General features: G+C 34.9%; 1 protein-coding gene across 1 annotated transcript; it reads right to left on the bottom strand.

Moving 5' to 3' along the window:
• Positions 1-12,410: 12,410 nt before the first annotated feature.
• On the bottom strand, positions 12,411-14,261 carry LOC145675417 (glutamate receptor ionotropic, kainate 2-like). Its single transcript, XM_081745824.1, has one exon. It carries the CDS (start codon positions 14,259-14,261, stop codon positions 12,411-12,413), a length of 1,851 nt encoding a protein of 616 aa, XP_081601950.1.
• Positions 14,262-21,596: the final 7,335 nt, after the last annotated feature.

The raw sequence follows: 21,596 nt of genomic DNA, 5'->3' as shown, positions 1-21,596 counted from the left end.
CCCACTGCAATCCACCACTCACCATGACCCACTGCGAGCCACCGACTCAGTCTGATCTAGCGACTCACTCTGCTCACTGCATTGTAGACAGTATCTTCTGAAGACTGGTAAATTTGTCTTAGTTTTACCTTCAAGACCTTCATTTCCCTTCCTTTTCCATTTGTTTCTGTCTACTTACCTGAGGTTTGTATATTAAACCAAGTGAAAAAAGAACTTCAGGCACTTTTGGATATTGATATTTTTAATTGAAATAATAGCAATAGGACTTATACTAAACACTTGGCTTTCGAGACCTGTGAGTTTTTAGAGGAGCTAAGTACTGGAAAAAATACATTTTTGAATCACTGTAATATATAAATTATTATATAAAAAGTTGAATGTAACTATGTGTGCCTGATCATCACGGGCAAATTGCAAAGTCAAATGAAATTACTTTTGGTATATCAGGCACGTAGCCAGGATTTCGTGAAGGGGGGGAAGTCCTTGACATGAAATACTGTGGTCATCACACCAGGGGCTCGAGCATTCTAAACAATTTTACTGGAACATATATTGGTTCGTTTAGCCAGGATTTCGTAACCGGAGGGGGGGGGGGGCGTGACATGAAATTCTGAAGGCCCAGGAGCTCGATCAATCTAAACTACTTTACTATCAACATATATTGGTTTGTGAGGATATGTTGATAAGTATTTTAATAAACTATGCAGAAAATCTCGAGTAAAATAAAAAAAGTATTGAAAAAGATTATACAATATGTACTTACATCCTTCCTCTGTTTATTCAAATATAACAATTTAACTTTCACTTTGACCTCGATCATTATAAAAAGTGCATATTCGCTATTATAAAAAGTACATACTCAATAATGTCTTGTAAAATATTTTGCAATATCTGCGTTCCTTTTTCTGTTGAATCAAATGTTAACAGAACTTTCATTCCACATTGTTTTTATTATTTCGTCAAGTACTGCCTGTTTCAAATGATAGTTAAAGGAGCAGTAGAAAATTGTTTTTGAAGAACATGTTTGATATTGCAAGGATACAATGACGAAAAATTATGATAAAAAATGTCAACGCTGTTACACAACGGCGCTATGCTTTCAGAAGCTTGAAATCTCCCTGACTAGTAGCAGAAATTCTGAGAATTCCGCAACTTTTCTAGAAATTTTAAATTCCCTGACTCTTCCAGGACATATCGCTCACCTCGCAATCATGTATTGCAAGTAATACAAATTTCCTCATAAGAAAGAGTAACCAAAAGCTTCCTTTAGTTTATTTTTAACGCTGACCCTTCTTTTTTCTCATTTCATTTGTTTTATCCTTCCTTATTTTTCTTTCATTTCTTGTCTCGAGGGGGGGTCCGGACCCCCTGGATCTCCCCTTGGCTACGTGCCTGGGTATATAGTTAGGCCTTAATCCAAACTGAGATGTTATATTGCTTTCATTATAATACATATCCCAAGGAGGTACTGAGGATCCAAAATTTTGTAAATAAAATGAAAAAAAAATCTCGCAAGCCGTTAAACTTACGGACCTGAAATTCAGTGTATTTACTTTATTGAAAATAAACAGAATCTGTCCTAGCATTTTTTAAAATTCTCCTTCATGGGGGGGGGGGCGACACTTTCTATATATGGAAAATTGGTAGTGGGTTGGTTTGTAAAAATGATCATAAACGATCGATACTAATTAAGAAAAAATTCAGGAACAAAAAAATACAGTGCTTCCCTTCATACATCCATTGCTTGCTACTATAGTAAATGCTGAAGCTTATGTTCATTATATGGAGCGCTTAGAGCACAGTCAATCAACCCATAAAGTTGTGAGAAAAATAGGCATAAAATGTGTACTGTAAGCTTAATTACACGGAAATTTTAAGTTTGAACTGTACGCATAATTATATGGAAAATTTTACTCTTTTTTTTTTCCTTTACGTTGGTCTACTTACCTTGATTTGGGGCTTTCAAATTCCACACCTTTTTCCACTTAAAAGTATCGATAATTCAACAAGGAAATAATTATACTATGATAATTTAATTGAAATTCATTGTAATTTGGCCCATGACAAACAGCAGTATGGTAATTCAAGGGGAAGAAGGGGAAAATTCCCAGGCACCTCTGAACACTTCACCGGAACCTCATTCCCGTTTGCTTTCTAGGGGGGGAGGGAACTTAGTAATGACATCAAACCTTCATGTGTAATTACAAAAATTAAATTTATAAACAAATAAGAAATCATCAGTTTATTAGGCTTTAATTGATAGTTTATGCACAAGATTCCCTAGGTGTGGTAGATGAAGTTACTGTTCTCCATGAGTCGACATTGCTAACTGACATGGTTGATATGGAAAAGATGTTGTATGGTGATAGAGAGATGATACTTCTTGCTGAGTATTTCAAAACTGACCGAGAAAAATCGTTATCAGACGTAAGTCTAACAAGCAGATTGTCGATGAGGAGATGCAGAAATTTCTACGTCGGGTAGAAGTATTATCAATTTCTACGACAGAGTGTGAACGGAGATTTTCCCTTATGGATTTACAGATGACTGATATTAGAAATAGACTAAATGCTCAAACATTGTTTAACTTGTTGTTCATCAATGTTAATGGCCCACCGCTAGACAAGCTCAAAGTAGACGAGCTAGTTATTTCTTGGCTGAAGGATGGGCATCATTACGCTGCGGATGATTTACCACGAAAAAGTCTTGGACGACAACAGGAAATAAACCCGATTTCAGATTTGTTTTAAGGTGGTAAGTGACGGGTAATGGAAAATGTATACTTGTATTATTAATGGCTTATTTGTGCTATTCAACTTTGTACCTAATTTTTAATGTCTCTTCTTTCCTTTTTATAAACTAAAAGGTAAACTACTTTGAATAAATATTCATAATAATTGCAATTATGCATATTTGTAACTTAAATTTAACGTGGTGTTTTAGTGAGAACACAAATTACAATTATGAGCATACTTTTTGGAGATGCTCTCACAGAGAGTACGGGAGAAACTTTATACGCTATGAAAAACTAATTTTTCAAGTCTTTTATGAGTAAAATACTGTGAACTGAGAAATCATAACATTTTCCATATTGTACAGGGGTATTTTCCTGCGAATAGGATTTTCTTTCGAGATGCGTTGAGAAATTAACACTTGCAAGAATACTCTCTTACAAGGGTCACGGTGGGTCATGGTGGGTCAGAGTTGGTCAGTGGGTGGTGGGTCAGAGTGGGTCACAGGTGATGGGTCATAGTGGGTCAGAGTTGGTCAGTGGGTGGTGGGTCAGAGTGGGTCACAGATAATAGGTCATGGTGGGTCACGGTGGGTGGTGGGTCGTGGGTCGTTTTCATTGACTCACGCCAACTCTAGCCTGGTGGTGACGTCACAACTTACTTTTTTCGTTAGGCCCATTTTTATCATTTTTTGGCGGCTTCTTTTGCACTTACAAGGAATGATTCCATTCCGGGACCAAGTACCTCGGGAAAACCTATATATCGTCTGAAAGCTCTTGCCAAGAGAAGTACAAAACCGCTTTCAAATCACGGGCAAACCTATAACCTGACATTTTGAGAGGCCAGTTTGTTGGTGTTTGTGACCTTATGTATTGCATGTTAGACAGAAGTAAAAATGAATGTTACGAAATATCACGCGTAAGCACCTGAGACCATCATGTTTCCTTTTGGCTCATTGCTAGAACGAAACTAGGGCAAGAGTTTGATAATATTATTTTGAAGAATTATTTTGTGATGCGACATACAAGTTAAAAAGACACCCCACGAACATATTATTTCCCTGTTTTGTTGCTTATAAAAGAACATAATAAATGAACGTTAACATTTTTGACTATCGAGCTATAACATAAAGAGGGCTCTTAATGGCATACTGAAATGTAGAGTTTCACATAAAACCCATAACGATTAGTTTTCTTTTTGATAAAGTTGTAACAGACACTTTAATCATCACTATATATAATGTCGTTTAGTGACATGTGCTTTTTATGAATAACAACTGTTATTTCGAAATAAAAGCAGTGTTATTATATTTTCATATGAAGCTAAAGTATAGGGAATGTTCTCATGTATTATATTGTACACACGAAGCTTAAAAATCATACGATGCAAACATTCAAATAGAACAATATAATCGTGCATATGCAACATTGTCAAGAAGAGACTTCATTCTATTTCTGCTCTTCACTTTGAAAGAACACGACAAAATAGAATACAAGAATTATTCTCTCTGTACGGTACGTTCGTTTTGTCTTAAATTTTTACTCAGACACGGTATATGTCTGCTCTTAAAAACTGAGACGGTATATTTTATGTATTGAAAGCAGCAGCGGTGTACTCCATAATCAATTTACCTACCAAGCGGATGGATAGCGTTCCATTCCTCTGAAGGTGGGATTTATTATTTAGTTCTTGTGCGTTTGTCCAAAAGCGGTTTTAGAGACAAAGTAGAGTTTGAAAATGGTTATGTGGGGACATATGGGTGTCAAGGAAGTCGAAGTAAGTTTTTGAATATATTATTTCCTCTAGATGTAGAGGTGATAGAAATACAGTCTTATCTTCATACTGCCGCACAGAGAAAAATCCGCTCTCCGGATAACGGTGTATTGTATATACAAATATACGGTATCCTCTTGCTTACTATAGAAATCAATAGGCCTAAGGAGCATACGATGTCCGTACGCTACATAGGCACTGCCCTTAGATCTTACATCATGATGTTGCAGAATGTCTGACATATAACTTTTCCGTATATCACATGCATATACTTACGTTACCTTTGTCAGCTATATGTTATATACGTCCATTTGAATGCGAGATCCTGACCGCCTAAGGGGCAGAGCGTGATTTCACCTGCATTTAGTTAGACATTGGATCGCATGGTATCATATAATACATAGTAACTTTTCTTAGTTCAAGGTACATTTTATACCAGCAAACTGAAATATTATTTCATAAACATGAACATGTTTTTAAATATTTTTTTATATATTTAAAAAACTTCGAATGATATGCTTCATGAATAGTATGTTTCGTACTTTTTTATGTCATCACTAATCAGATATTTGAAATTTCAGAAAATATTTTGTCCAATGTTGCCAAATATATACTATAAAATTATACAAATTTAATATATGTAAATGTTAGAGTAACAAGCACTACTTCAATAATTTATTATAATAATAAGTTAGTATATCTATCATTATAATATATTATTGTGTATTATAGTAAATAATGCTAATAATAATATATTCAAGTAATTAAACCTGATAAAATATTTTAAAAAGGAATAGTTATAACTTAGATTCTATTTTTAATGCTTTCGAAATTTCGGCATGCAAGCGTTTTGTAATAATAGTGATAATATTAATGACAATATAAATAAATACAAAATTAAAACAAAAAAATACATTTAAAAAGAACTTTTTAAAAAATTATCACCGAAGCGTAATCCGAAAATCGCTTTTAATAACGCACATGTTCGTAATTGTGTTTCCATATGAATTTTAATATTTCGTCCTTGTGTTCTGTTCATCCTAAGAATACTTCGCGGATTTTAATCGTTTAGAAAAAAATTGACACAAAACAGTTTTGAAATGATTTTAGAAAATTTTCTGATGTGATCAAGAAATATATTAAATATATTTAGTGAGAACAGTGAAATTAATTTTTAAAAAAAAGCATCCCAAGATTCGGTTTGTTTTTCGATCCTCTACAAACAAACGTCTCTTCGAGGGTCTTTACGACGCTATTGACAGTGCCATAAGAAATGGGTGTAAAATTTTATCATTTTAAACAACTCACGTATTAAAAAATTCTTGGAAATTCTCTCTCTTCTCAAATGTATATATATTCGTTCAGCTTGTTTGGTAAGAAAAAAAAGGTTCCTCACAATACCTCCTAATCTAAGAAATCACAGCTAAAAATAACTGTTGCATCAGGGAGTCAGGTAGTTATTTAGTCCGCGTTGTTAGAAAATCTGGGACTTTCCTTTAGAAGTAATAACCCAACGAAACAGGCACGACAAGTCAGATAGTCTATCTTCAGCGCCGGAGCAATAAACATCGAACAAATAATGTAGTATGTAAAATTCAGTCAGCTTCAAACCAAAGTGCGGCGAACACACAACTCGAATTCTAGTACGTAAAGTGCACCGATTAAGTAAGCGCCAGTATAAAAATAACATTGAACATTTAATCAGTGATAAAACACGATAATCTCTCGCGGGGACGGACGAATCCCTCCGAAAATTCTGTGGACCTAGGTAAAGATTATATCGAACAAGTAAAGAAAGGAGGAACACATGAATGTTATATTTGTTCTTAAGTAGTAGTATTATACTGCGTATACATTTGTATGAAATTTTCCTATCATCGGAGTTGAGTTGATTTTAGTTTAGCGTCCCTTGCAGCAACGAGGCTATATGAGACATGGACCTACTGATTAACGTGGAATCCAAACCAGATGAGCTCCCGCCGGGATCGAAGCCGGGTATCCCACGCCAAAGGCGCATACGCTTACCGCTTAGACACGAGGGAGCTCGCGGCATGATGGGAGCAAAAGAAGAGAAGAAGAGATACACTGCAATCAATAAATAGCACTAAAGCATATATATGTTATATCAAGACAAAGATAATGAACACAATGATCAAAAACGCAACACTTGTCATACCACAATCCTCATTGAGGTGGATTGAGGTGGAATGCCACTGAATATATCTATCTATCTATCTATCTATATATATATATATATATATATATAGATAGATAGATAGATAGATAGATATACACACGGTGTTAATGAACTATACAGACAAACTGTGAGAGGTGATTCCTTAGATCAAAATAAGAGGAAAAGCTTATATGGACCTATCGCGAAAAGTGCATAGGCTGTCCAAAATCGCAAAAAAGCCAAATTTCAAGAAGTCCTATTTCGAAATCTAGAAACTGTGGATGACGATCCTTACAAGCGTAAAGGAAGTCACACATACGCAATCCAGAAATGCTGTATAGGTCACGATTTGTCACACTATTTACTATCTACTCTCTCTCTTCATATATATATATATATATATATATATATATAACCGGTTGTTAAAAAATTAGAATAACACCTCAGAGTGGTGTAAGTGCGTGAAACAAAAAACAGGAACTCACAAATCTGATTGACTGGTACTTATGCAGCCCACAGAACTCGAGTTTCAACTGAGAATATGAGAAAAAGTACATCTGTGTTTTTCTTGTCAGTGACTTGCCTCTATTCGAAAATGAAACAGTAATGGACTATGTTTGAAAACGACCGTATTAAAATATTATTTTAAAATAATTTATTACTAGAACGATCTCCTTTTTAGTTAATTAATGCTTTTAATCTTAGTGCAATATCAAAATCAAAATTGAGCTAAGCAAACCAATGAACAACGCTCACACAATGTACAACTTGGAATTCAATAATATTGAGTCCACTGAAAATATCAGCAGACACCTATTCCTCAACTGCACGTTGATCTGAGAAAGGAGCGAAATTATTAGACACTTTCATGCTCCAGCACGATCAGTTAAATAAGATTTTTGCAATTTCAGCGATTTCAGAAGTACGAGGAAATAGTGAGTTTCTACACATGTTCCATTTAACCCTTTTTAGGATATGTGATATATACCTGTATACCATGGGAATTTCTTTTGAGAGAGGCGCAGGCTTTGGAAAAAAAGAGATTATTATCGAAAAGTGCCTTTTTAGGGATTTTTCATCCCAGGTACACAATACCAACATGGCAGTAGCACCGTTAGAAAGGACGCTTCATTTCGAAGAGAATGAGGTATGATGCATGGTCCTGGAATAAATAGTCTTGATGATAAGGCTTATTGGATAAAAAAAAAATGACTGAAAGTATAAAAAAAAATGATCAGGGAAAATTCGTAAATTGGCTAGAGCATCAAGACTATTTCTTCTAGAACAATTAGTATGTCATTCTGTTCACAATAAAGGAAACTTCTTTTTGGTACAATTCACATATCTGTGTCATGTACGTAAGAAGGGAAATTCGTGACAAACGGTGATTTTTTAAAAAAATTCCCTTTTTCTCACTTTGGTTGGGGTTTTCCGTTTCAGGTACACAATAGAGAAAATTGAGTGATACAGTTGGTAACATTGCATCATTTTGAACAAAATGAGGGTCGACCCATGAGTTAATAGTCTTGACGCAGTAGCTGATTGAGTGAAAGTCTACAAATTACCTAAATAACCCATGTCCTAAAAGGCTTAAATATTCCGTTTTTATTATTTTATTCCATTCTGGTTAATTATGGTAATATTAGACAGTTATCAGAAAGGACGCAAAATTTAGAAAAGAATTCAAAAACCACAAAATGAGTTAGGAACAAAGATAGTAAAGGTGAACTATAAAGATCATGGCTCACTCAGCTCAAATTGTGGGTTAATATAAATACTGACTTTTCTTATGTCGATTTTCTATGTATTTCAGAATTTGAACTCGATGGAAATTGGTTGGATGCTAATTGTAACAATAATCAGCAGTTCGTTGATGGTTCAGGAAGCGACCGACATTTTAGTGGATTCTCCGCAATTATTAACATTCAATGTGATGTCACAAGTAACAAGGAACTACTTGAAGACATCTCAGTGCGTGTATGTATTAGTGATTGGTGACTGTGGTTTTCCAAACGAAATTCTTTCGACAATTTTTCATAATGCTCAAAATCTTAATTCAGTTATCTTCATTAACATTGGTCAGACCTATGATGTACATTCACCAACATTGCGACATAATTTACAATTGGCAATATATTTGAATTATTGTCGGTTTTATATGTTACTAATTACGGATGTGGAATTACTTAGAACCTTCTTAGATATAGGTGTTCAGCATTCTTCACTAGACAGAAGTGCTTATTTCTTCTTCTTCCCTTGCTCGCACGCGAATTTACCACTTAAGTCTATCCGAAACAATGAACTGTGGCATCTGTTCCCCAATGCATTGCTAGCAGATTGCGACAGCACAAATGTTAACAGTTCCTGCCAATTACTCACTCACTTGAATACTATAACTCTCTTTGGTACTTCGCAGAATGATTTATTGGCATTCAATCAAGATTTATATGCTAACAGAGCAAACAGCATGCAAGGTCAAGTGTTAACGCTTACAACTTCATGGTACACTCCATTTACAGTTGAATCAAGTGATTACATTGCGTTAGATTCCAACTATTCAGGAGTAGAGTTTCTTCTTTTCCAGGAAATAGCTAATTTCTATAATTTCACATGGATAGCTTTCTTCCCGGAAGCTGAGTGGGGTGAAGTATATGAAAATGGCACTGGAACTGGGATGATATGGGACATTGTAAGCCACGTTGCAGATGTTGGTCTTTCAGCGTGTTGGCTTCAAGAGGAAGGAATAAAACCAATTGATACAACATTGCCTTACATGAAGCTTTGTTTGACGCTGTTGGTACCTCATCCGCAAGCTGCCTTCAAACTTTCTTCATTCCTACAGCCCTTGAAACCTGAAGTATGGATTGCACTTTTCATATTTTGTTTCTTTTGCTCTCTTCTACATTATCTATTTGCATGCGTTTTGAAATTGCTGTTTCCATTTCGCCCTACAACAAAATACTTAGAATATCAGCGAAGCGTTCTGAGCATTGTAAGTTTATTATCCCAATTAGGAACAAGTTTTCCGGAAGAAGAGTCAATACGTCATATTTACATGTCAACTTTGTTTACATTGATGGTAATGAGTTACGCGTATTGTACGGAATTAATCTCCTCTCTGACGGTCCCCTTTCACGGCCATCCTATTGAAACTCTTAGCGATTTCCTACGAAGTGGTCTATCATGGGTTGCGTATGAAGAAGGAATGTATGACATGTTAGGAACATCTAAAGAACCATCAGAGCAGGAATTGCATAACCGATTTGTGTTTGACAACGGAAGCAGTATGACTGAGAAAGTGTACTCCAGAAAATATGGTGTTTTTACAGAATATTTAGAATCTGGCAACATAGGTTGTACTGAACATATTGATAAAGATGCATTGAAGACGTTACACGTAATGAAAGAGTGCATTTACAAAGTTGATATTATCATCATGTTGCAAAGATATTCTCCATACACAAACAAATTCAACAGAATCATCCAACAGCTATTGGAAACTGGTGTCATCAACTACTGGCAAGAACATATGATTTTGTTGCACTCAAATGAGACTACAGATGTCCTTTTCCACAAATCTAATAAAAATATCGTTGGCCAGTCCGCAATAGGCATGTCTGCACTTCAGGGAGCTTTCCTTCTACTGTCAGCTGGGTGTATCTTTTCGTTTATAACATTTTCTTCAGAAACTGTTGTAGGTTATAGAAAGTGTTTAAAGAAGTTTAGCAAAGACTCAATGAACAAATGTATATTTAAATGCAAATCAGTAGTCTTTCAGGGTCGCCAGTTGACTAGTAAGGTGAGACTGAAGTAGAGAATCTAGTGCATTTTGTCATGTGAGAAATTTAACACTTTCGCTGGCGTAGGCATGGTAACACGCAGGCGATATTTCAACCTTTCCGTGCCTTCGACGTGTTTCCACGCTTTGCCATTCTGTTAGTTAGTGGGTCTGGCAACATTGCAAAACAGCAGACGTTGTTCGTGCGTACATAATACACTTCTTAAATGTTGTTACTTACGGGTAAGCGTTTATTTTCTTTCTTTGTGTGTGTGTGTGTGTGTGTAGGCATACTGATTCATTGTTGAAGTCGTGTAATCAGCTGATTTGCAATAGCTTTCTGACGTAACAAAGAGGTGATTCCAGTTGATAAGCTGTCAGAAGTAATAAATGAAGTTTGTGAATATGATGACAGTGGTAACGAATTGATGATACCAAAACTACCAAAATGCATCTATTTATTTTGATGTAACTTGAATAATAAAGTAAATACTTGTGCAGGTATAAAACCCCAAAATGGCTGCTAGAACACGAATGTCTTACTGTATGCGCGTTGCCAGGAAAAGTGATGATGTCCCTATAATAACTTCTTCGATTGTTAAATATGAAAATGTGGGGTCAAAGAATATTGAGCAATATTTATCTAAAATATGATTGGAAACCAATAGCAAAACTTTTTTTTTCCTTTTTACGTATTATAAGCTCCGTCTATCATAAATTTTGAAGGTTGTGTATTAGTGGTGCCATTCAGGTGGTTTCTCTTCAAGTTTCTGAAGACAGAAATAATGACAAGCTGCAATTAAGACATGGCATTTTTTCATTTCTAGGATATCTTATCAAAGAAAATTAAATTCTCGCGATATATAGACGCAGTTCGTTTCTGTATGGCGATTTAAACATAAAGTGTGGATACTGTCATAAGTAGGCTTCGCATAGCTATACATTTTAAAAAGCTCAAAATATGCATACAAATGTGTCCTTAAAAATGCCATAATTTCAAAATACCTCTGTGTTTTGTGATGAAAATACATAAGAAATAAATTATAAAAATGTTTGTTTTTGCACTTAAACTTAGACCCTATATATATTATTTTGCAATGTACAATGTACAATGTACAATGTACAATGCAATTATTTTGAGTGTACAATGCAGCGAAAGACTCATTAAAATACAATTTGCGTGTGTATTAAGCAGGTCAAGATGTACAGTTTTAGTGGGCCTTATGCACAGTCGCTCTGACGTGTGATTACTGCTATATTAAAGAGTTCGACTAACATATGTTTGGTGCAGTAGGCAGGGCTTTAGTATGACGATAATCATACGTCAAAACGACCCTGCACAGCGAGTTTGGACAAGATCAGAGGAGTTTTCTCAATCACGTTTCAGTGAAATTTTGTTGGTTTTACTATCTTCAAAGCCAACTTTGATGACCAATACAAAATCCTGGCAAGTCTGCACTCTATGATATTTGATACGCCTCTAAGCTCGTTCAACGGCTTCATTCCACATGATTTGTTCGCAAACTTTGCGGATCGCAACGCTTCGCAAAATTGCAAACGGCAATTGAATCCTCAGGTAATAAGTCCAAAAATCAGAATGTTGGGAAATCGAAGAAAAAGCAATAGAGCTTGGAGTTTACTGGAGCTTGAGAACTACACACTATACCACTCACATATAGAGAGCAGCTAGGAAATAATGTAAAAGAGAATGCAGAGTATGAACAATCATTTTGCTTGTTTTTAATCTTCATTCTAGTCTTAAAACTGACAATTAAGTTATATACACTAAGACGAATCTCGGAAAGAAAGATGCAAATTTTGCTTTACGTTGACACAAATTGCTACGTAATGAAGCCCAAGATAAGATAGGATTACTGTCATTAATAGCGTATGAATATACTTTTTCATTTTTTTAAAACCAAAATCCAAGGAAAGTCGAAAATGGTTTATTTCAAATTTTGACGTAAATTTCAATCAAGAAGGCAAGGAAAGACATCGCACAACCTAACAATAGTAATGTAAATACGCTGCACAAATGCTGCAGACTTAGAACTACTAGTTGATGTGAAGTATTCCTCTTGTAAGGACCTATTTTGACAGATGGTAAATATTCATGGTATTCAGACATGATTTCACTCTGCCAATATGTGATTAAACCTGATTCTACTACAGAGTTTATCGTTTCGTCAAAGTTGCTCTTTAAGATTGATCCTTTTGGTAAAGCTATGCTAACATATGCATAATACATATAATCATCAAGAACATGGAAATTTTCACATGCTTCAACAGTCAGAAAATTAACTCCAACCAGAAGATCATTAGGTGATTTCTCTACAGCTATTGCTATACTATCAGAATGTATTGCCACTTTAGGTGAGTTGTTGATTCGTTCAAACAATTTCATCAATATATCACCGGAGTTAATAATAGGATATGACCAAGAATCGTCAAACTGTGTCCATTTTAAACCACTTTCAACAAAGTCTTTCAGAGTTAGTATGGGCTTCTCGCTAAGAGGAAACGTGAGAATGCGATACAAATTACTGCAGTAAACCGTCGCAAGTAGGAAAAACATAATTTCCATTGAATTAATAAGGTGTCGAAGTGAATTGTCTTTCGGCCATATTGAAAAGGATTGCAAAAGAAGTAATCGTAAAACACTGAAACAGCAACTTGTGAATTCCTTAATCTGCTCCTCCAACCTATAACCAAGCAACGTCTTGTAGATCTTAGCGAACACGAACAAAACAAGGCTACCAAATACATATAGCAGAAGCACTTCCATCCAGAGAAATTTCTGGAAAGGTTTGTGGACGGAAATCCATTGTGGATAAGTCTTTGGATTTGGGACAAGGAGTGTAACGGATGATTTGAGATAGCTTTTTGTGTAGTCCACAAAGAGAGAATCGTGGTACAGAATATAGACACAACCAGCGGCCAAATCTGCAACATTATTGTAAACGTCTCCTTGTACACCAGTTATGATAGTGTTATTTGAAACTTCGCCCCATTTTGATTCCACAAAGCTTGGTGTAAAATTGAATTTCGTGGCTAGTTGGTAAATCATTCTTACATCCACTCCATCATACAGAGGTGTGTTATCTTTAAAAGTTTCTATGATATAAGGGAAATAAACTACAATGGAACACGTTATAGTGGCACCTTTTAAATCAATTGTATGTCTTGTCAAGGATGTCTTTGTTTCTTCATAAAATTTGGATTTTATCCATGCGTTGATTGTTGTCCATGAATGAGTCCCGATATTGTAACGGAGTATCTCAAAGGATTCCAATGAACGCGTTTTGGAAGTTATTCGCAATGAACACACCACTATCATCCTTAACAGAAACTGCTCTCTTACAGCTGAAGAAATAACTTTTAACTGGCTTCTAGCCTTTAAAATTAAGATATGTTGAAATGGGATGTTCTGCGTTGCTGTTCGTCTAGTTTCTTCCAATGTAAATATAACTTCAGATATGTTTCTAGTGTTCACAATGAAACAAGTACATCCTTCAGCAGCACCTGACAACAAATGCTTTAGTAAAGTGTTCCCTTCACCAGGGACATATCTCACAAGAAAATATGTTTGATATGCTGGTGATTGAGTGGAAAATATACTATTATCTACTTCAATGTCTATAATTATGGAAACACATTTGCATTCTGTCATGTAACTTGTTTTCGTTCCAATAATGGCACGGTTCAAACTTATATCTGGCACATTCTCACAGTTGAGATCTAAAGAAGCCAGCACTGGTGCGAAAAGTAAATGAAACCAATATCGTGATACCTTCTTGTTCATTGTTGTCAAAATCATGTCAAAATCGTATGCGACAAGTGTGTATCTGAGAAGAGTGTGACAAATTTGTTGAAATGTTTTCTAGATAGTATATTGTAGATAGTCAAAAATTTTCATGCTATAAACCAACAAATACGGACGTTAATATATTGTACTTCCATTGTTAAGCTATGCCGTAAATTTTTAGCTGTAATGGGTCCAAAATATCAAGATTATAAATGTGTCAATATTTTTCACTTTCGTGTGCAATAAACACATTACCTAACATACAATTCAACTTGATTTGAAACCTAACATTACATTATGAATATTAATGAGTTCTTGAACATGTGTCACGTGCATTAGAATACAAAGAGTGGCATCAAATACTAACAGAAATATATTTCATTTTAAAAGCTTTTACCTGAAATGACAGCTTTTAGTAATAACAAGAAAATACATCACATACGGTGTCAAGTTTTAAAATTCTACCAAGAAAATAATAAAATATTGATCTTTTATAGATTCCACTTTAAGATTATTTAAATTATTTATGCAAACTACATTGTCCATCCATAATTAATAACTTATGATAAAATAATATCATTATGAGATAAAATTCTTATTATCATGACAATAATCTATTTTAATAAGGTATAAAAGCTTTTGATCTTGATTTTAAAGACTTTTAAACAAATTTAGTTTATTTTTTTAAAGTAGCTAGTGTCATTAGGAGGATTAGTGGAGTGAATCAATTTGATCATTTTGTAAGGATAAAAAAAAAACAACGTGAGGGAAAGAATGAACATCGATTTTATTTCAAAATTAACATATGTAATGTTGCTTCAATGCCTTCAATGTATATTAAAATATTCATACTTCTCTTTTAAAAATAATTAATAGCTATTCGTAGATAATTAACCAATGCTTTTATAATCAAATCACATATTCGTAGGCAATGAAACACACGTACTTATTTCTTCATACCAAGTTGAAATAGCCATTTCTGCATCAATAGAAATAATATTTATTTTACATATGGTGACAAGAAAGCTATGTCATTAGAACTATTAAATAAATATGAACATGTCTACTACAATACTTGTACTAATTACATGAGATCAAGCAAAATTCTATCCCTTCTTTGACATCATCTAGGAAATCTTCGTCTCTTTTGGTGATCCGTTATTGTCCGCAGCCTCAAGAAGAATAATGCATAGCATCTAGGATGCATCCCAATACAAACTCGTTACTTACATAGAAAAAGCGAAACGAGTAAATCATGTCAGAAGAATGTTTGGTGGGTTCTGCGTCCAAGATTTGGAAGTTTGTTCACCAAATCACGATAGAGGATTTTTATGCACATCTCAAGGTATTATTCAACCTTGGAATAAACTATACATTAGGAGGCAAATATATAATGTATCCTGGAGAAGAGAAGTCATTGATCAGGTAATGGCGACTGATTTGAAACAAATGCGAAGAATGAGAATTAAATCTGTCATATCTGTAGTTTTGTGTGGAGAAAAAACAAATTTGTGAACCAAAGGTTTAAGAGCAACTCTAGTTATTAATATAAACTATGCCAAGGATTATTGACTTATACGATCATAAAATAAATACGAAAGGAACAAAAATAATGTAATTCTGCAAGCGGAGGCAAACATACCGTAACCAGTCTAAAGACGAATCAGTTACCGCGTAGTCATCGTGGTTCACTGGTCACGGCGCTCCACCAGTAATCTGGAGGTTCTTGGATCGAATCCACGTCGGGTATTTTTTTTTACTTTAGGATTTTTGATAGCGATTAATCGGCGATAAGACACGTTTTATTATATTCAGATATTTGAATACTCGAATGTTTCAATATAAATTAAATCTTCAGTAATAATAATAGTAATAATAATAAACTAATAATAATAATTATCTCGTAGAAGATTAAAAGCTAGAGCTTATTATCGCTCAGGGCAGAAACGTGACATTTCGCTAGAATATTTCGGTTTTGTTTAATGTTGCCCACGAGAAGAGGAATTTCTCATCTCGTTTCTAAAATAAAACAAAATCGGGACGAGAATTAACATTTTATATTCGAGACGGGTCAAGGCTATCTCAAATTATCGTTTCGCTTTGGAGATGAGTATCGAGACGAGGCAAAAAGTATCGTAAACATTTCTCGTCTTATCTCGATTCTCGAAATAGTGTATATCCATTCTTTAAGTAACAATTGCTCTGTAGACTGATTCTTATACGCTGTTTTGTTACTTTGTATTTCAGAGCTCATTGAATTATGGTCTGTGTAGGTACTTTTGTAGCAAAGTTTTTATAATTACCTCTGCATATCCTAAAAGTTAGTTTATTATTAGCCTTACTGTTCAGTGGTATTCAGTTATTTTCCTTAAAACATACAGTAGAATATTTTCTACGTGAAACTTGGTGGAATGCTTTCTTTCAAGATTTTGGTAGTTGCAGAGGAGTTTGGAGGTCTTGGAGGTACGGGACCCCCGTCCAGAAATCCCAACTTTTAAGTAAGTTTTCCCAAATTTTAGGGCAACTTTAAAACTTATAACACCATTATATTATTATTATTATTATTATTATTATTATTATTATTATTATTATTATTATTATTATTATCACTGAAGTGTTGCGAGTTTAATGGTTCACCCTGTTCCCCTTAGGTCCCGCCTAGTGGCCATTGTGCTCGACAAACGCCGTGTGTAGGTTTTCTCCGGATTCCGCTTATTCCCACTTTCTTTGTTTCAATATTTCTTTCATTCTCATCATGGATATCATCTTTAGCTTAGAGGGCATAACCAATACTTAAGAACAAATTTTCTTAGTGCTCTTGTGAATTCAGTATCCTCACTTTCTACATGAAATTTGCCTGGAAACTCTTCGTTTAACATTTAGCTAGTTGCAGGGACGTATGCACAGCAGGGTTGCTTTCTTTAAAATAAAACGTTTAAAACAAATTATTAAAACTTGTTTAAAAAATTGATTTTGTTTAACCCCTTTCTGCATGATTTCTTTTAGCAAGAAAAAAATAATCAATATTGGGAATCCTCATATGGGAACTTGAAAAATGAACTAAAACTTGAATTTTAGATTTTTCACTTAATTTCGACGAGAAATAGGGAAGTTCCATATGTGACACCAAAATCTCTTATTCATACACGTCAATATCTCACACAGCAGACAAACAGTCATTTGGTGAATTTGATAAATCACAAAAAAGCTAAAGTGAAAAAAGGATGTCCCATATATGGCACGGCATGCGGTAAAGGGTTAAAACAAATTTTGTATATGTTTTAAACATTTTGTTGCAAACACGTGTATTATAAGACTTACTTTAAACATATGCTTATTTTTATTTTATTTTATTTTTGTAAAAAATCTGCCAGAGAAAGAAAATTGTCAAAAGTGCTCCGTATTGAGAAGACTACACAGGGAAAAATCCGCTCTCCAGACAGCGGTATATTGTACAAATATAGGGTATCCTCTTGCTTACTATAGAAATCAGTACGGAGCATTCGTTATCCGTATGCTACATAGGCACTGCCTTAGATGTTACATCATGCCGTTGCAGGATGTCTGACATCTAACAGTTTTCCGTATATCATATGCATATACTTACATTACATTCCTCAGGTATATGTTATATACATCCATTTGTATGTGAGATCCTGACCGCCTACATTGTTTCATACGGAAAGTGCGTATAGATGGAACACTTATACAGAAAGTATTATAAAAAATGCGTTTTCAGTTATACGTCTGCTGTATGTTGTCCAAAAACTACAGAAATTACGCATGTAACCTATCTTTTTAAGTACGCCACCTGTAACTTTCTATCAGTGTATTTTCTTCTTATGGGAATGTTTTGATTTCTTGCGGCTACAGCAAGTCAATGTGGTGATCTACAATTTATTTTGTCTCTCTTCCCCTTTATTTTAAACATATATTCTATTGTTTAAATGCTTCTCACTTAACTTGCGAGAAAGTGTCGTAGTCGAAGGTTGGACTACTTGCAGAACTGATATTAAAAAATAAATAAAATAATTATCATGGAAACAACTATTATTTTTTTTAGAAAACAAACAAAGGTTATATTCTAAAATGCCGTTCTGAAAGTAAAATATCGGAGGCATTCGTTGATACAGTGCATATTGGTTCTCAGTCCCCGTACAACTAGGAGTCATTTAATATAAATTTTACTGGAAGAAAAATGGCATCATTTGGAGCTAATTCATTAAAGTAACTGAAAATCCATCAAATAAGATAACGATTATACGAGCTCGTTCCAAAACGTGTAAGAAAGAAATGTTTGGTTTAGTTCAAAGAATGAAGAATCATTATGAAAAATGCAATACTGTGAAGATACTTGGAACCCAAACAAATGGTAAAGGTGTTGATCCGAAACGTGATTCTGATGGTTCTAACGTCAGTAATGTGATTGAGATGCAACTGGAAACTTCAGGTAAGAATTAAATTTGTATCAAGAACATTTTTCATTTATCTTATGAAAATTTTATTTCGTCCCTCTTCCTCAATTCAGTTCTAAATTTTCTTCAAAATCATTACACCTTGGCATAGCTTAGATGAAGGGAGTGAGCAAGAAGGCGCAAGGTATGGCAGTCGCCCGCGTAACTAACTAACCATTAAAGCTTGATACTTATTGCAATATCAGAGCCGAACGTCAGTGTCAGGGACAATTTGATCTTAATTTGTTCGTCTGTCTGTATGTATGCACCACGCTATAGGGCACAGTTTTCGGTGTTTTAATATTCTATTTTGACGCTGGAGTCACGAGACGTCGGAATTTGCTGTATAGATTTTGACTGGGATCCGACGTAAAATTTCAAAATTATTGATTGGGATCCCACTTTAAGCAAAAAGCCCTCTCACATATAGCTTTGCTATTGATGGAAGACTGTAATCAATCTAACTAAACAAACTAATTTTATGAGTTTCGAACAAACTTGGGTTGCAGGATAAATTTGACATCAACTCAGTTTGTATAAAATATTTTTAGATATGGATATTTCAGAGCAGAAGGGATCCAAATACATTTTGAGAAACGTTCACTTTTCCTAAGCAAACGTAGTACCTTCGTAGCCAAGGGTACGAAATAAATTGAACAAAAACCACGTGAAAGGGTATGGACAAGCGTTTCATAGAAAACCGCTATACAAGGGCGTTGCTGGAATGGAAGAGTAGGGCTAATTTCCCCCACCTTGCTCATAAATTTAAGATATTAACATTATATTGTGTACGCTGCAGCGTCGGAATGATTAACAAGTCAAGCTCCGAATGCCATAGTCAATTATGCATAATTACGTAAAATAAATGCAGAGTGTGTCCAGAAGGATACACCGACGGAAAACGTTATATTTTCACACCCACGAATCCTAGATGAAAGAAAGAAAAACTAGATGACAAGAAGGAATCTAGAATTTTATGTAATTGCCGCTAGAGGAGGGCATTTGTTTAAAGGTCATCCGCCCCTTACCCTGAATTTCAGATTTTGTGGGCAGTAATGAAGATTCAGAAATCTTTTGCTGAGCCAAGTCCAACATAAAATATTTGAAGTCCTTACATCGAATAAATACGGATTTTGATCAGTTATAATTCATTTTCATTGGCCATAAGGAAGTATTTGCCATTGTTGGCCCTCTCGTATATGTTTTGGCCCAGGGCTTCCAAAGGTGGCTGTACTTTGTTGTTTCGGACCTGTTTAAACGTTCTGGAAATTGAGCCTAAGCATTTTCAGTTTTAATCATCGGTATGTTCTCCGTATTTATTCGATGTAAGGACCTCAAGCTTGCTCTGTGGGACTTTGACTATCAAAATATTTCTAGAACTGCCTTACTGCCCCCAAAATGTAAAATCCAATGGGAGCGGTTGCCCTCCTGTCCCACTGACCCCTGTCTAGCAGCTGTCATATGAAACTATCCATGACACTCTTTCGCATGGTTTTAGTTACATTTGTTTTGGAATAACTATTCTATCAGGCCTTGTTTCCATTTTGTATTAATATATAATAACACACTGAGCAAGGCTATGTGATAGTATGTAAAAAAAAAAAAGTTTCAAGTAACCGTCACAACACTATAACTGTGTCTTCATTAGATTTCCACTCCTTCTGGCTGCTTAGGAGTTGGTTATCACTTATATATTCTCAGATCAACTTTTAATTAGGCTCCACCCCTTCATTAAAAAAGTAACACTTGTGTGGCTTTCACTTTCACTTTTTAGCTGCACACGTGTCCAATTAAAAGTTTACTTTTTTTCGCTGGATACATTCTGTCCTCTAATTATCCTTATTTTCCTTATTAATTATTTTTCTCTTTCTTTCTTTTTCCGAAACGAAAGAAAGAGGAGGAGAAAGACTGCTACTTTTTGCCGTTATGTGAACGACTGTTGAGGAATATGGAAGAGAACGAAAAGGCAGCTGGAGAAATTCATAAGAGACGTGGAAGATGAAAAGAAACGGATTAGACTAGAAAATGAAATGGAAGTAGACAAGGAGATAAACTATTTAGATATGAAAATAAAGAAGTCAGAAGGAGGAGAGTTTATTACATCCTGATACCAAAAAGAGCGTGCAGCGGGAGCGTATTGTCACAAACGAAGTGATGGGAACGAGGGTACAAAGAAGAATTTCATAAAAAGCATGGAGGAAAGAATAGGAGACCTAAACACAAATGAACAACAGAGGAAAAGAGAATTAAAGAAGTTCTGGACACAACTAAGGAGAAATTGATACAACGAAGAAGATAGGGTAACAAGAAACATAGCAAGAAAGAGGAAGACAAGAACAAAACATGGTTTGGAATAGAAAGCCTAGGCAAAGAAACAGAGAAGATAAAGAAAATGCTTCGGAAAGCAGGAATTAGGACGTACAGGAAAGGAGGAAGCAGAATAATTGAATTAGTAAGAAGAACCAAGAGAAAAGCAGTAGCGGACAAAGATCAAAGGGGTGTAATATATAGAGTAGGATGCGCGGAGTGTAACAAAATTTACATAGGAGAAACAAAGAAGAGAATCAAGGAAGGATAAAACAGCACCAGGATGATGTAAGATTGAAAAGCGACAACGATGCGATATACAAGCGTCAGAAAGAGACAAACCACAGGATATGGTGGGAAGGAGCAGAGGTCATAGAAGTAGAGAACAGAACTTTGGTGAGAAAATGGAAGGAAGCCAGGGAGATTATGAAGGCAGGAGACAAGGTGATGAATTGGAATGCAGGATTCTCGACAAATAAAGAGTGGGGGAAATTCTCCTTTAAGGAGAAGAAACGAAAGGGAAGAAGAAAGAAAGAGGAAAAATAATTAATAAGGAAAATAAGGATAATTA

This window comes from Thermobia domestica, chromosome 18 (assembly GCF_964235325.1).
Source record: "Thermobia domestica chromosome 18, izTheDome1.hap1.1, whole genome shotgun sequence".
In the NCBI taxonomy this organism is placed as follows: Eukaryota; Metazoa; Arthropoda; class Insecta; order Zygentoma; family Lepismatidae; genus Thermobia; species Thermobia domestica.
This window is presented reverse-complemented; position numbering and strand designations above follow the sequence as displayed.

Excerpts from the sequence above, each read along its gene's own strand:
- LOC145675417 (XM_081745824.1), bottom strand. The coding sequence starts at position 14,261 with ATGAACAAGAAGGTATCACGATATTGGTTTCATTTACTTTTCGCACCA.